Here is a 14,652-nt window from a genome sequence, read left to right as displayed (position 1 = left end):
TCAGTCACTGAAAGGAAAGCAACTGATAGACTATTCTGGGAAGAAAAATTATGTAGATTAATGAGAATTATCCTTATCCTCTCATAAATTACCAATGTCACTTTTAAATAAACTGTACTACACATTATCAGAACATAAATATATGAAAACAACTCACCAATTTGAGTTCTTGCAAAAAATGCAGGTATGACACTTGAAAAAGTCTTATGAATATTCAAACTTAGTAATATTGATGGATACTGATTATGCTGATAAATTATTAGAACTGTACTTTACATTTTAAAAATTTATATGCAGGATGGTAGGATATATTCTCTCTCCCCACTCTGATAACTAGAGCATGGATATGAGACTTAATGCCCCTGCATGGAACTTTGAATTTTGAGGGATTAACCCAAAGGCACGTTGGGTCAATTAGTGATTTTTCAAGGCAGCTACTGCAGAATCCAGGGTCTGATGGGGTAGCATCATCCTACTGAACCATTCCTGTAGCAGCAACTTGGCTAATGCCATGTCTCCCTTCATCCCTGACCCAACTTAACTCAGAAAATTCCATAGGTAATCTGACACCGATCACTATACTTAGTTTATGCTACGGTAACCAATGCATATATAACTTTTGTATATAGGGCCCACCTCATGCCCCTTTGAATGCCTTGTAGCACCCATTCAAAGGCCTTGCATAGAATTTAATGACTTTTCTACTAATTAATTTTCTTTGTTTTGGATATGTCTGTTAGGCAGGTAGCTGTAAACTTGCCAATTTATTCAACAGAAGATAGAGTGTTGACTGTATACCAGACACTGTTCTAGATGCCGGAGATACAGACATGAAAGAGAGAGCATTTCTTCCTTTATGAGACTTACATTCTTGCTGAAGGAAGATAGAACATAAACATGTAGACCAATAAATAAGATAATTTTGAGTATAAATAAGGGATATGAAGATGATAAAACAGGATAATGTATTGGGGACAGGATGCTGCTTTAGCTAGGAAAGTCAGGGATTGACTTAATGGAGTGCTATTTAATAGTGAGTAAGTAGACATGAAGATCTACAGAAAGAGTACTCCTTGGTGAAGGAACTGTAAATGCAAATGTCCTGAGGCAGAAATGAACTTACTTGGTGTGTATGGTTAGAACCTAGTGAATGAGGGGTGAATGGAAAGAGATGAGGTTGGAGGGTCTGGAGGGGCCAGTCATAGGGCCTTATGGGCCACGTAAGGACTTCAAGTACGAAGCTTCTGCAGGATTCGAAGCAGGAAAATGATGTAATGTAAATTGATTTATGCTTTTGAAAAATCATTCTGGCCATTCTGTGCAAGCTTGACTTTCAGGAAGAGGCTCGGAGGAAGAGGAATTGGTTAGGAGCCTGTTGCAATAGGCAGATAAAAGGTATTACTCAGTGGGCTAGAGTTGTAGCCATGGAGAAGTGGTTTCTACTGGCTGTTTTCAAGCACAGACGTTCTTCTGTAAGAGGCAGTACGAGCATATCAGCCACGTCAGCATGTGCTGTCCAGCGTACAGTTTGCAGGATGGGACTTAGAGTCCGTATTAGGATAGGAAACATGTATGTGTATGATACTCACAGCTTAATGTGAAGGAGAGTATAAAATGTCAGAAGGCATTCTTCCGTGTATAGGAAAGAGCATTGTGTTGATCGGGACGGTATGATGGAGCTGAAACTTGCACCCAAGACTATTAAAGAGAGGACACAATGAGTGTTCTACTCTGTTTTGGAGATCTGTGTACTCTTTGTTAATACCCTTCTGTAAAAGATAAATGTTGCTGTTAGGAGTGACTGATGGATACACTAGACTCCATACACAATGAATGAAATCATGAAACTTTAAATGTATGAAACATTTACTATGACCACGAGGAAGTGGTGGGCTCTAAATGAAGTGCAGTAAAATTGGCATTAAGATAGAAATGACATTGTGGAGATACCTCAGTTGCATTAATTTTACATTCTCAGTGTTCTAGAAAACAGATTTTATAATGAATCTTGGTTACTCTTTTAGAAAAAAATGCTTTAATCTCAAAAACTCATTCACATACATTTCCATTAATACAATGACCCCTTACGCTTAACTAAGAATAAGTTTTTTATCTGTAGTCTATCGTCTAACATAGCCTCTTTTAAGATATATAATTTAGAAGGATTTCCTAGGTAGCCAAATCTTCCATGTGTAACTTAATAGCAGAAATCGCAAAATAACTATAGAAATGAACTAAAATTAGATTGGATCCTGGGATACCGAGATGCTGCCCTGAAGGAATACACAATTTAGAAAAAGTAGTTGATGCAGTTGAACACCAATTTCCCCCTTCGATCTGACCCCAAGACTCTGAGATAGGGGAGACTGTTTCTAAGATCCTCATTTGAGAAGCATGAAGAGTGAGGCCAAGAAGAGATTAACTTGGACATAGCACTGGTGTAGAATTGATTTACCTTAACTTCTTTCAGATCTGTGGGATGTCTGATTTTTGCCAGCCAGGCTGGAAATGCTTTCTGGTTTTTTTTTCAACAAAAATCTTGGGCTCTCTCCCTGGAGGTCTTTTCTGTCAAGGACATTTTCTCTCTAACTTTGGTTCTTCTGTTCCACATGTAAGTGAAGTACCTAGTTAGGAAAAGGCCACTCTAGAAAAAAGGCTGTAATGGTGAGACCAGATGGTAAGCGTTGTTCAGCTGATGGGATTGTGTAGATGTGAGGGAAGGTGTGGTAATATGATCTGCTTCTGCAGCTGTGACCTATTGTTCCAAAACAGCCTCCTTCCTCCCTGATTTCGGTGTCTACATTCCAGCACCTCTCTTTCCATCTTTGTGGGCATTGGGGCCCTCACGGATTGATTTGACAGATGCATAAGAAAGGAATGAAACTTGCTCTAGGAAGAGCAACTTCTGCTATTTGTTCCAACCCACAGATATTTTTTGAATATCCTCCTCCCCATGTTACTTGTAATATTGGCCAAATGTAACCACTCTGGTTCAGCACACTAAGAGACAGTTTCCCAGCATTCACATTGCTGTCAGCCTGCCATGATATCTTTAAGGCATCTCCATCTGAAGTCTTGCGGGTACCGCAAGGTAAAGATACACAAAACTGAGCTCATCATGTCTGTTCTCCTCCTCTCCCCTCAGAAAGCACCAACCAACCCTTCTCCTGTGTTTCCTCTGTCAATGAAAGGTAACACCATTCTTCCTTCGCCCAAATGGAAAATCTAGGAGCCATCCTAGACTCTTTTATCTTTCTTATCCATTTCATGCAGTCTATCTCCTAAATACTTTTCTAATCCTTCAATGCCTCTCTTTCCCCATTGTCGATACCCCAGTTCAGGCTCTCATTATTTCTCCTCTGGAATTTGGAAGCATCTGATGTTTTTACCATTATTTTTATCCAAATAATTTTGTTCTTCCACTCCTACAGTGTTGTATATTAAATGAGACTCTGATCAATGAGGTGAATGAAATTAAAATCTCATAGGAGGAGAGGTAGATGAAGATCATTACTTCTTTTAAGCTCTGCAGGCTATTGTAGTATGTGGCTAGGGTTGAGAATCAATGCTGGATAGGAGGAATTCCAAAAGTCTTAGCCAGGCTATACACAAGGTCTTCAGGAACTTGGACATCTCATCTGCTGCCACTTCTGCTTCTAAATTTACATAAGTACCAGTAAACTACTTATTGCTTTCTCTTACTTTCATGCTATTGCATACCATTTTTTGGTTTTATGCCTTGATCCATGGGGATTCGTTCATCAGAGATGTTCTGGAAACATACAAACTACTGAGAGCACTGTGCCTCCAGAGTGCCGTATTATTTTCTTCACCATCTTGGTAGGTACTGAGAACCTCCAAAATGATTTGGGGCTTCTGAGCTTCTCTGTGTTTCCTCTCTTTTCCTTCTTGTTATCCTCCTCACATCCATTGCAAGTCCTAGGATTCTACACCAGCCTTCACACATTATGGCACCCACAATGGCAGTCGGTGGTGTAGTCAGGTAGATGTGCAGTGTACAAGGACTTTTCCATGTGGTATCTTAATTTGATCCTCCCCACACCCTATGGAGTAGAGAGGGAGCTATTACTTTCCCACTTTACAGGTGTAGAGATGGAGGTCCTTCTGTTATCAACCTGACTTACAGGTATGGACTTGAGTCTCTACAGATTACGTGTTGACAGGGTCCACAGTGTACAGCTCCCATTCTATGGTTTGTTACTTCTTACTAAAGGGATTTGGGTGTAATTTTTCTTTTCAGGAGCTTATTGGTAAATCCATAATTTGAGCAAACTTAATCTCATAATATTCACTCACTATTGTTTAGAAGCCTAGTCACCTTGGAATTTCCTAGGCCCCATTTCCCACTTATGTAGTCCATCATCATCTTTTGTTCATTTAGGCCCTTAACACCTCTGTGAAAGAGAAGTGAAGGGAGAAGAAGAGAAAACAGCGCACGATTGGTTTTAGATGATTTTTGAGGCCTGTACTGTGAGTCCCTTACGTGACTCAATTAAGCCTTAAAGATCCAAATGTAGTGTTGGGACTGTGTGGTTGGGCCTAATCATAGTCTTAAAAACAATTCCTTTCAGTGAAAAAGAAGAAAAGAGGACTTTGAGTTCCTCAATGACGCATCCACGTAGTTTGGCTCCTGTGTCAGGCGGTGGTATTTCCTACTTCCTGTCTCTAATCTAGCAACGCTCCTTGCATTGTTTTGCTCTAAAAGTGAGGCCCATCAGACTAGTTTCTGAGACCATGACTTTTATTGAAAAAAAAATCTTGCTTTTTTGAATTTAAAGATTAAAAGAAATTATAAACAACAAATGACTGGATTTGAATTCTGTCACTTTTGAACAAAGTCACGCAGCTTGGAACAAGAGCATAAGGACGCTCCCTTCTGCTGCCTGGAAGGAGCAAAAGTTCATTTTATTTAAAATTAATCTATTGAGATGCATGTTGCTGGTATCTAATCAAACTCTAAATTTGAGTTCAATTAGAGCTTTGATAAAAGAAAGGGGAAAGGAAACTTGAAAGAATGCTTCCCCATTCATGAAGGGCCTGCATGTTTTCAGTTTCCAAGTAAATGGAATAATGGGACCATGCATTTTCCATCCAAGCATTTTCCACCCTGAGAATAATTCCCTTCCTGGCTTCTCAATAAATAATGCATTATTTCTGAAACTCAAGAGGCATTCCTTTGATTTTCCTTTATGTTTAACTTTCTGAGTGATTTTCAAGCAAGGAAATTCAAGGACTTGGAATAAATGCCTTATTAACATTTTTACTTGAAGTTCAAACAGCTTCTTGGCTATTATCTCCTGATATTTGAAATATTTTTTTTCTCTCTCTCTAAGGCAAGCCTAAGGTATTGTATTTATTAGAAAACGAAGCACCTTGGACAGTCTTCAAAGTGAACAGCAGTTTAAAAGCAATACACATTTGTGTTTTAGAACAAAGAGCTTTATGGGGGTACTTTTCTCCTTTCTTTATTTTTATTTCCCTGCTGAAAAGGTTCAAGAAAGAAAGCTGACATTCAAAACTGAGCTGTTTGGAGACTAAATCTTGTTTGTTTACCTTTTATGAAACTCATTCCTTGAGGCTCGTCCAAATCCACTGCCCTGAGCCAAACCTGCGCCCACCTAGGCCAGTGCCATTTAAACATAAAGATTCAAATGCTCTTCTGGGATCATCTCTATTTGTCGGCTGCTCATTGTGTAGCCTGGTTATACCTGTGGGGTGAGACATAATGGGACAGGGTGGTGCCCACTAGTTCTATTGGCTCCTGTCTCTTAGCCAAGGATCCCAGGTCACCTGGGAGTAACATGGTGGTAGATTTTAATGCTATTTCACCACCTCCATTTGCCCTGGGAGACAAAGGAGTGAGTTTAGGCACTAAATAAGCTGGAGTTAAGAATAGAATCTATACTTCCATTTCTTTTAGTTACAGTAAAATCTTAATGATTAAGAATAGTTAGGAAAGGGCCGGCCGAGTGGCCCAGTTGGTTAAGAGTGCGAGCTCTGAGCAACAGAGTTGCGGTTCGATTCCCACATGGGCCAGTGAGCTGCACCCCAGCTGAGCTGTTGCTGAGCTGCCAACAGGTGTCAGGATGGCTCAGTTGGTGAGAGAACATGCTCCTAAACACAAGGTTGCTGGTTCGACTCCCTCATGGGATGGTGGACTACGCAACCCACCCCCCCAAACAACTAAGAGTGAACACGGCACCTTGAGCTGAGCAGCAGTGAGCTGCCGTCGGCCGGCCAGATAGTGACTGGACTTGGAGCTGAGCTAGCTGCGCCCTCCACAACTAAGGCTGAAGGAAAACAACTTGGCTGTTCCCCTTCCCCAATTCCCCAACTCTGTTCCCCTTTCCTAATTCCCCAATAAAATCTTAAAAAAAAAAAAAAAAGAATAGTTGGGGAAGAAAGAGAACAAAGTTGATCTAAACAAGTAAAACACCTAGAGTATAAACTGTGGTTTAAAATGTTTAATTTTATTCACTTCAAGAAGTGGGAAGGTAACATATTAATAGTATTTTCTGGAGCATGGACCCTGGAGCCAGCCTCCAAGAGCAGACGCTCTGGGGCTTTATTCCCTGTGTGCCACTTTCAAGCACCTTGGCCTTGAGCAAGTGATTTCACTTTTCTGGGTTTCAGTTTCTTCATCTGCATGAGGGGGTAATAGTTTCTATCTCATATGGCTCTTGTGCAGATTAAATGAGTTAATATTTGTAAAGCCTCTAGAAAAGCACCATCTCAGCGATTGTTGAATAAAAATAAAAGTAAACATCTTATTGTTGGAAATTTCTATTTTCAAAGAGGCCCGTGGTACGGAGTGGATAATAACAATATTATTGTTACCGTTGTTACTGCTAAGATATACTGAGTGATTATTTTCTTAGCGCTCGTTTACTCCTTACAATAAACCTCATGAGCTAAAAATAATCGTTTCTATTTTTCAGGTGAGAAAACTGAGCTATGAAAGTAATTTGCCTCAGTACACCCAGCTTATTAAACGACAGACCAAAGATTTGAGCCCATTCAGCCTGAATCCAGAAACTGTGCCTCAACTAAGCATTAAGGGACATTTGTCACAGTGCTTTCCTTTGGCCTGAAAGATACCTAATATCTTAAGCTATTAGAAACAGTATCTTTGTAAGCGTCTAAGTGTGTGTCCTGAGTGCAGTTTTTCATGGCTCAATTGCATAGCAAACTCTGTGTTTTGCTTAAAGTAATCATCACTATCTGTGTCTCACAAATATTCAATTCTAGTAGGGTCCAAATTAATGAGATTTTATTAAATCGATTATTTTATTGTCGTTGAAACCTTTTCTGATTTCAGAAAATGAACATTTCAAGGGATGACCTGGGGGCTTTGGATCTCCGTATTTTTGTATTGAACTGATGTCATTCTTCACCTTACAGTTGCTTGCTTCAGAATTCCATATTTCTTGTTCTTTCTTTTTAAAACCTTTCTTATCTCTATCCCTGTCCTTGTAGGTGCCTTTATCATCTGCTGGACTCCTGGATTGGTCTTGTTACTGCTCGACGTGTGCTGTCCACAGTGTGATGTTCTTGCCTATGAGAAATTTTTCCTTCTGCTGGCTGAGTTTAACTCTGCCATGAACCCCATCATCTACTCCTACCGCGACAAGGAGATGAGCGCCACCTTCAGGCAGATCCTCTGCTGCCAGCGCAGTGAGAACACCAGCGGCCCCACGGAAGGCTCCGACCGCTCGGCTTCCTCCCTCAACCACACCATCTTGGCTGGAGTTCACAGCAATGACCACTCTGTGGTTTAGAAAGGAAACTCAGATGAGAAGCCAGCCATCATGTATTGAGCGAGGAAGAACCTTCCCCTACCCAAATGCCAGGCGGTGTAGGGAGAGAGAGAGAGAGAGAGAGAGAGAGAGAGAGAGAAACTCATGAGAGAGAGAGAGAGAGAGAGAGAGAGAGAGAGAGAGAGAGAGAGAGAGAGAGAGAAAGAAACTCATGTACTTAAACACTAACCAATGGCAGTATTTGTTCCTAGACCCAACAAGACTTGATATATATTGAAAATTAGCTTATGTGACAACCCTCATGTCGATCCCCATTCCTTTTGAAAGTAGAAAGTGGAGACCTTGTAATGGAATTTATACATAGATGCTGGAGTGTCATTTAAATAGACTGCACTAGCTAGACTTCAAAAGATTTTGTGTGGTTTGGTGCAAGTCAGAATAAACTCTGACTAATTGAATCCACATCTTCATTTACATACAGGCTTCCCTTTTTTTATTTTTAAAGGATACATTTCATTTAATAAACATGTTTATGCCTATCAGCATGCTTGTGATGGATAAGAGTATAGACTGTTTTTAAACTACCGTAACTTCATTTTTTTTCCTTATGTAGGAAAACTGTAAATTAGAATTATTTTTTTTAGAAAGCATGCATGTAATGTATGTATGCAATATGCCTTACTTAAAAAGATAAAAGGGTATTAATTTTCAATCTTCTAGGAAACAGGAAAACCTAGATGTCAAAGCTGGTATTTGTTTAGGTTATGAAACAAACAATACTCTAATCGCAATATTACCTTTTCATTGAAGTGTTGTAATACGTATAAAACAAAAATGGGATGTAAGTTTATTACCAAAATAATAATGTACTCTAAAAAAATTGTAGCAGATGAAGCACAGTATTATTTTCCCCACATATTTATAATATCCAAATACATTCTAATTATCAGTACATCAGAGGAATTTTTCAATAGCCTGTGTGTTTTTCTGTATTATAAAATAATACATAGTCATTGTAGAAAACTTGAAAAATACAGAAATGTATAAAACAGAAAAAAGAATTACTGATAATATTACAACCCAAAAGTAACCACCATTAATGGCTTCTCCCCCTGTGTATGCCTATATGTATATTATATACTTTTTTATATAATTGGGATCATACTGTAAACAATTTTATAACCATTTTTTTCCACTACAGAATTGCCACATTTCCTATGGCATTAAAAATTTTGCAAAAACATAATTTTAATGGCTATAGAATATTCCATTTAATGGATGCAACTCAGTTTATTTAACCATTTCCATATTGTTGACTACTTAGGTTATATCTAATTTTCATTATTATAAATGATGTTGCAAAAATTGTGTGTACATAAAACTTTGTCCATATAATTGATTATTTACCTAGGGCGTGTTCCCATGAAGGATTTTTTTTTTTAATGTGAAATGTCTTTTTATGCTCGTACCTTTTATAAAAAGGGATTTCCTGCTTTGCACCTCATGGGTGACAATTGTGAGGAAAGCCAGTTAAATTACCTTTTTACAAAGGAAATGCAGTCGTTAGTTTAGAGTGACTTTTTTATATAATAAAAAACAGCCAACTGTCACAAATAACTAGAATACCCTAATTAATGCCTAGCAATTTCAGATTTTGTTTGAGGGACCGATTATTCAGCTCTTGATAGCCACAACTGTAATGCAGAAATCAAGAAAATGCAAAGAAATCAAACGTGCCAAGTGAATAAAGGATCTTTATCCTAACGAGTTGGGGCCCTTCTGTAGCAAATTGAGTGTCAGTCTCTGACTGGATACTGTGTATTCTCTCAGAATCAGTGCAGATAGACTGCTGCCATATTAGGTGAGACCTGTTTAATTCATTGTCTAGGTAAACTAGTAATTGCACCAGTTTGTTGTAACAAGTAACCAATAAAGTCACAGTCATGAAGCAGGTATGGGAAAGTCAGGAGTATGTTTAAGAGAAAGATGTCCAGATGAAGAGGGGTTATCTAGGAAGGAGAAAGTCAGTGCATGGTCACTATTTAAGCAGAGGGCAGATTTGTGAAGTGCCCAATGTGAAAAAAATATTGGGAGCCAGTTAACAGAAAGGCGTTCATATACTGTATACAAAATACAGAGCATTTTATACTGAAAGTGAAAGAAATGAGCTTGGACTTTTACTCATGCACATGTATTCTGAAGGAGATATGAACATTTGAAATTAAAAGCATACTAATTGGACCTTAATAAATCATTCTCAATCAGTGTTTGGTAACGTGTGGTTCTGATCGGTGCTGTTTCTCTGGTTCAGGTCTTCTAGTTTTCATTGCATGGTGCCTTTTTTCAACCTGAATAATAAGTCTTTCCAGTGTCCAAGAAGAGATGGTGGTTTATGTTGCGTGAAAAGAGGTATGACGTCTTAGGACAGTACTTCAAGAGTATAAGTGATAAGAGTACGTTTCTTTCGGAGAAACTCTTTGATTTTATAAAGCCTTTACCACCAAGTGAGCTTTACCTGATCCGAAACCCTTAGTAGGATGGGGTTTCGTTTGTGTGTTCAGATGGGCCTGGATTTAGGCACCTGATAGAAGAAATGTGTGTGACGAGGAGCCAGAATGGGTCATTAGTTTTCCAAAGGAGGGACCATTCATTCCTTAACATTCACCTGTCCCTTGTATAGTCTACATATAACACTCTCTAATTCTTTTGTTAAATTCGTAATGCAAATATTCACAGATTAATTACTAATAATATGTTTCATGATGTGGTATATAAAGACCATTTTAAAACCTAAAAGCAGAAATAGGCAAACTAAGACCCACTGGCCAGGTCTACCTGTTTTTGTATGAACTATAAGCTAAGGATGGATTTAACATGTTTAAATGGTTGGGGAAAAGAATATTTTGTGGTGCATGAAAATTATATGAAATTCAAATTCCAGAATCCATAAAGTTTTATTGGAACACAGCCACACTCACTAGGTTATGTATTGCTTATGGCTGTTTTTGTAGTACAACAGCAGAATCGGTTAGTTGCAATCGGATAGTTGACTGTCCCTCAAAGTCTAAAATATTTACTGTCTGACCCTTTACAGAAAAAGTGTGCCAACTCTTGATTTAGAGAATTTCGTTTCAATCATGCTATCCTCGTTTGATTATATATTCACTGGAAGAGGAAAGAGAAATTGGGCACACTGTGATCTCTTGAGCTCCAGACAGCAGAGAAAATGATCACAATTGCATTTTTTATAATAAACATTTTTATTTTGAAACAATCTCAAACTTACAGAAAACTTTTCTGAATTTACAGAACATTTTTCCTGAACCATTTATAAGTCGCCAACATGATGCCCCATCAACCTTGTAATTTTACAGCCAAGGATGTTGTCTTTCATCACCTCAATGCAATGATCAAAATTAGGAAATTAACATTGATACATAAACTACCATTTAATTCACAGACCCCATTCAAATGTAACCAATTTCAATAATGTTTCTTATAGCAAAAGAATCCAGTCTAGGATCCCCAGTTGTATTTAGTTGTCATATCTCTTAAGTCTTTATCAATCTTGAACAGCCCCTCAGTCTTTTCTGACCTTTGTGACCTTAACGTTTTAAGATCAGATATTTCATAGAATGTCCCTCAGTTTGGGCTTGTCTGATATCTTTTCATGATTAGAATCACTTTTTTAATCTTTACCAAAATAACAGAAGTGCTGCTGTGGTTTTTCTCACTGCATCCTATCAAGGAGCACATGAGGTTGATTTGTTCCACTATCATTGTTGTGAATTCCAGTTACTTGATTAAGGTGATTCTGCCAGGTTTCTTCACTGTGAAAAAAAAAAATGACTTTTTTTTTCCTTTGTAATATAGGAAATATTCTGTTCACCATTAAATTTGACATCTAGTCTTAGCATCCATTGATATTTCTTGGATGAATTAATCATTAACTCTGATGGTTGCCAAATGAATTTCGAATTCTGCGTTCTCTTTAAAATGTATTGGGAACCTGAAAACCAAGGTCAAGGCATTTGAATAATACCATGTTTTATCAATGTTAGTTTGTGTTTTCTGAGTGTGTTTTGTTTAACTTATTTTGGTGTGCTTTTGGAAGATTTTTAATATTATAGGTTGAATTTGAAATGTGATCTACAGCTTACAGAAGACATTCATATAATTTGCATTTTGATCTTTGCAATGACCCTGTTATACATGAGGAAACTGTTTCAGAGGAAAAGTTTTGGGCCTAATCTTTGTTGTTTATAGAGTTATTTGAACCTAATTACCCATTCTTTATATTGTAATCCATAATTCATCATAGATATTTATTTGTGTTGGTTCCCCAAACAAATTATGAGCTCCTTCAGAGGTATGATGCATTACAATTTAAAAAATCCTTTAAACTCACTTACCACAGTAAAAGTAATAGAAGATAACATGAGGTCATGAGCAGATGCATGAATTGTTCTCTGTGATGCTAATTTTGTTTCAGGTATGCCTGTATCCCATGCTACACTATACATTCTTTAAGAATTAAATAGTCTTGTACTTTCCACCTCCTTTTTCTGATCAAAATGACTAGAACAAAACTAAAAATATGGTAGCATTTTAAATGGTTCCCAACTGAGAACTACTATAAGATCATAGTTAGGTGTTATAATTGTTATTACTATCACTTATTCTTAAATTTCTTCGCAAGTACTTTTTGAGAGCCCTCTACATTCTAGGTCCTTAGGATACTGCTGTGAATGAGATATGCAAGATCTTAAAGGGAGCATATATTTTAGTAGGAGTGAGGGAGAAAATGTGGAGAAATAAATAATAAAAGTAAAATTACAAATTGTATTGAGTTATGAAGGATACTATGACATGACATGGAGATAAAAGAAAAATAAAAGGGATGGAGAAGTCAGGGAGAGTAACTACCTTTGAAAGGATAATCTAGGAAGGCCCCATTTTAGGACAGAAACTGTCCTGACTTTGGGCCTGAATTGCACAAAGGTGTGTCTTGGTCAAGCTCTTGAACTTGCACTCACTCTGGTAATCAGTGCACATCAAAACAACCCATTAGTAAAATGGGCACACATCTAGCATAGGTAGATAGGAATTCCAGGCAAGATTTGTAAATGCTTAGTGAGAGAATGCATGCCGTTTTGGAAAGAAGGTCAATTATAGACTGTGAGAATGAGGCTTGAAAGGCAGGCAGGCAGGCATGATCTCTTGAGTGATTTTGAATTCATTTTATCCTGAGAATTATGGGGGATACATTAAAGGATGTAAATAAAGTAGATTACACTTCCGAATAAATTGAAGAGAAGGAAGCCTAAAGAAAAACGACAAGATCAGACGCTGTCATATTCACTGAGATGAAAGATGAATGTGGTAATGGAGGTGTAGAGGAGGTGGATGGAGTCAACAGGTGTTTGGGACCTAGTGATTGTGTGGATAAGGTCATAACCCAGGTTATAACCTTGGCCACTGGATGGATGGGGTGTGATATGGCAAGATAAGGAACATAGTTTGAGGAGCAAGTTTACAGGAAAAAGATAATGAGTAAAGCTTCAAATACCTATGAGCCATTGAAGGAAAACTTGGCAGTTGGGGCGTGGCTGTGTGATACCTGAAGCTCAGGCTACATCTCTGGACTAAAGAACTAGAATTTGGAGTCTGATTTCTTCTGCTGTTATCCTGCCACATTCCTCCTTAAAACAGGAGACACAGAGCCTTTGATCTGTTTGAACAGGAAGAAAGAAAAGGAAGGAAACAAATAAAAGAGCAGAACTTAATATCTGAAACTATCATCCAGAAACATGTGGAGACATTTTTTTTAACAAAATAAGTCATTATGTATAACATATTTGGGCTTTTTTTTATTGAGAATACATTACAGAGATATAGCCAAGTTTGATAAATATGTATCTGTGTAGTTGAGGCAGAGATATTTAGAGTTTATTAATATCTTCTTTTCTTTTTTCTGGGCTCTTGGAAAACTATAGTCCTGTTAGGCAGGTTCATGTGACTAGTTATGGTCAGTGGACTGGGAGTGGATATGACAAGTGTTATTTCTAGGCTGAGGAAGTAAAAAGCTGCTGTGCTACTCTCCAGATCTTTTTTCCCCTGAATGCCAAGCACAGAGATGTGAATGTGAAGAAAATGAAGTCCCCATCAGCCCAGGACCTTGAATCACTATATGGTGCAAAATCCCTGCCAACTGATTGTATAGCATGTATAGCATGATCTGATTGTATAGCATGATCAAAAAATAAACATTTGCTGTGTCTATGGTGAGATTTTGTGGTTCACTTAGTACTACAACAGAACCCAAGTTATATTGACTAACAAATAGTATTAAATTTTGATGAATATTAGGGGTGTTTCTAATTTTTGGCTCTTCTGGATCATAGGGAATTTACATTAAAATTTTTAACTTTGGTAGAGAATACCAAAATACATTTCCCCAAATTGTACCAGTTTATAGTCCCATGATGTAAAAGAACTTTTTTTTTAATGTATATCTTCTCCCAAACTGGATGCTATCAATCTTTGAAGTTTCTTTAGTTAAAAGAGAGTTTGGATGAAAAAAATCCCCAAATACTTGGAGATAAAGCACTTCTAAAAAGCATGGGTAAAAAGGGCCTGCCAAGTGACGCGTTGGTTAGGAGTTGGCTTGGGACGCCAGCTCTGAGTAGCAGGGCCCCAGTTTGGATCCCACATGAGGGCCAGTGACGCTGTGCCCTCTACAGCCAAGATGGTGAACAATAGCTCGACCTGGAGCTGGGCTGTTGTGAGTCGCTGGCAAGGGCATGTGCTGCAGTGGGGCTAGCCGGTAGGGGGCATGAGGTTTTGTGAGCTGCCATGAGTAGCCGTGCAATGG

The 14,652-nt window shown here is 38.1% G+C and overlaps 1 protein-coding gene across 8 annotated transcripts in view; it reads left to right on the top strand.

The window, feature by feature from the left end:
• The window catches only part of LPAR1 (lysophosphatidic acid receptor 1), a 247,682-nt gene extending 233,616 nt beyond the window's left edge, over window positions 1-14,066 (top strand). For all 8 annotated transcript variants that reach the window (XM_019635896.1, XM_019635897.1, XM_019635893.1 and 5 more), the window contains exon 4: window positions 7,498-14,066. In XM_019635896.1, coding sequence (XP_019491441.1) covers window positions 7,498-7,799 — 302 coding nt within the window. In that variant the 3' untranslated portion in view covers window positions 7,800-14,066. The remainder of the gene's footprint in view (window positions 1-7,497) is intronic.
• The last annotated feature ends 586 nt before the right edge of the window (window positions 14,067-14,652 follow it).

Source organism: Hipposideros armiger, unplaced genomic scaffold, assembly GCF_001890085.2.
Source record: "Hipposideros armiger isolate ML-2016 unplaced genomic scaffold, ASM189008v1 scaffold_24, whole genome shotgun sequence".
Taxonomy (NCBI): Eukaryota; Metazoa; Chordata; class Mammalia; order Chiroptera; family Hipposideridae; genus Hipposideros; species Hipposideros armiger.
This window is presented reverse-complemented; position numbering and strand designations above follow the sequence as displayed.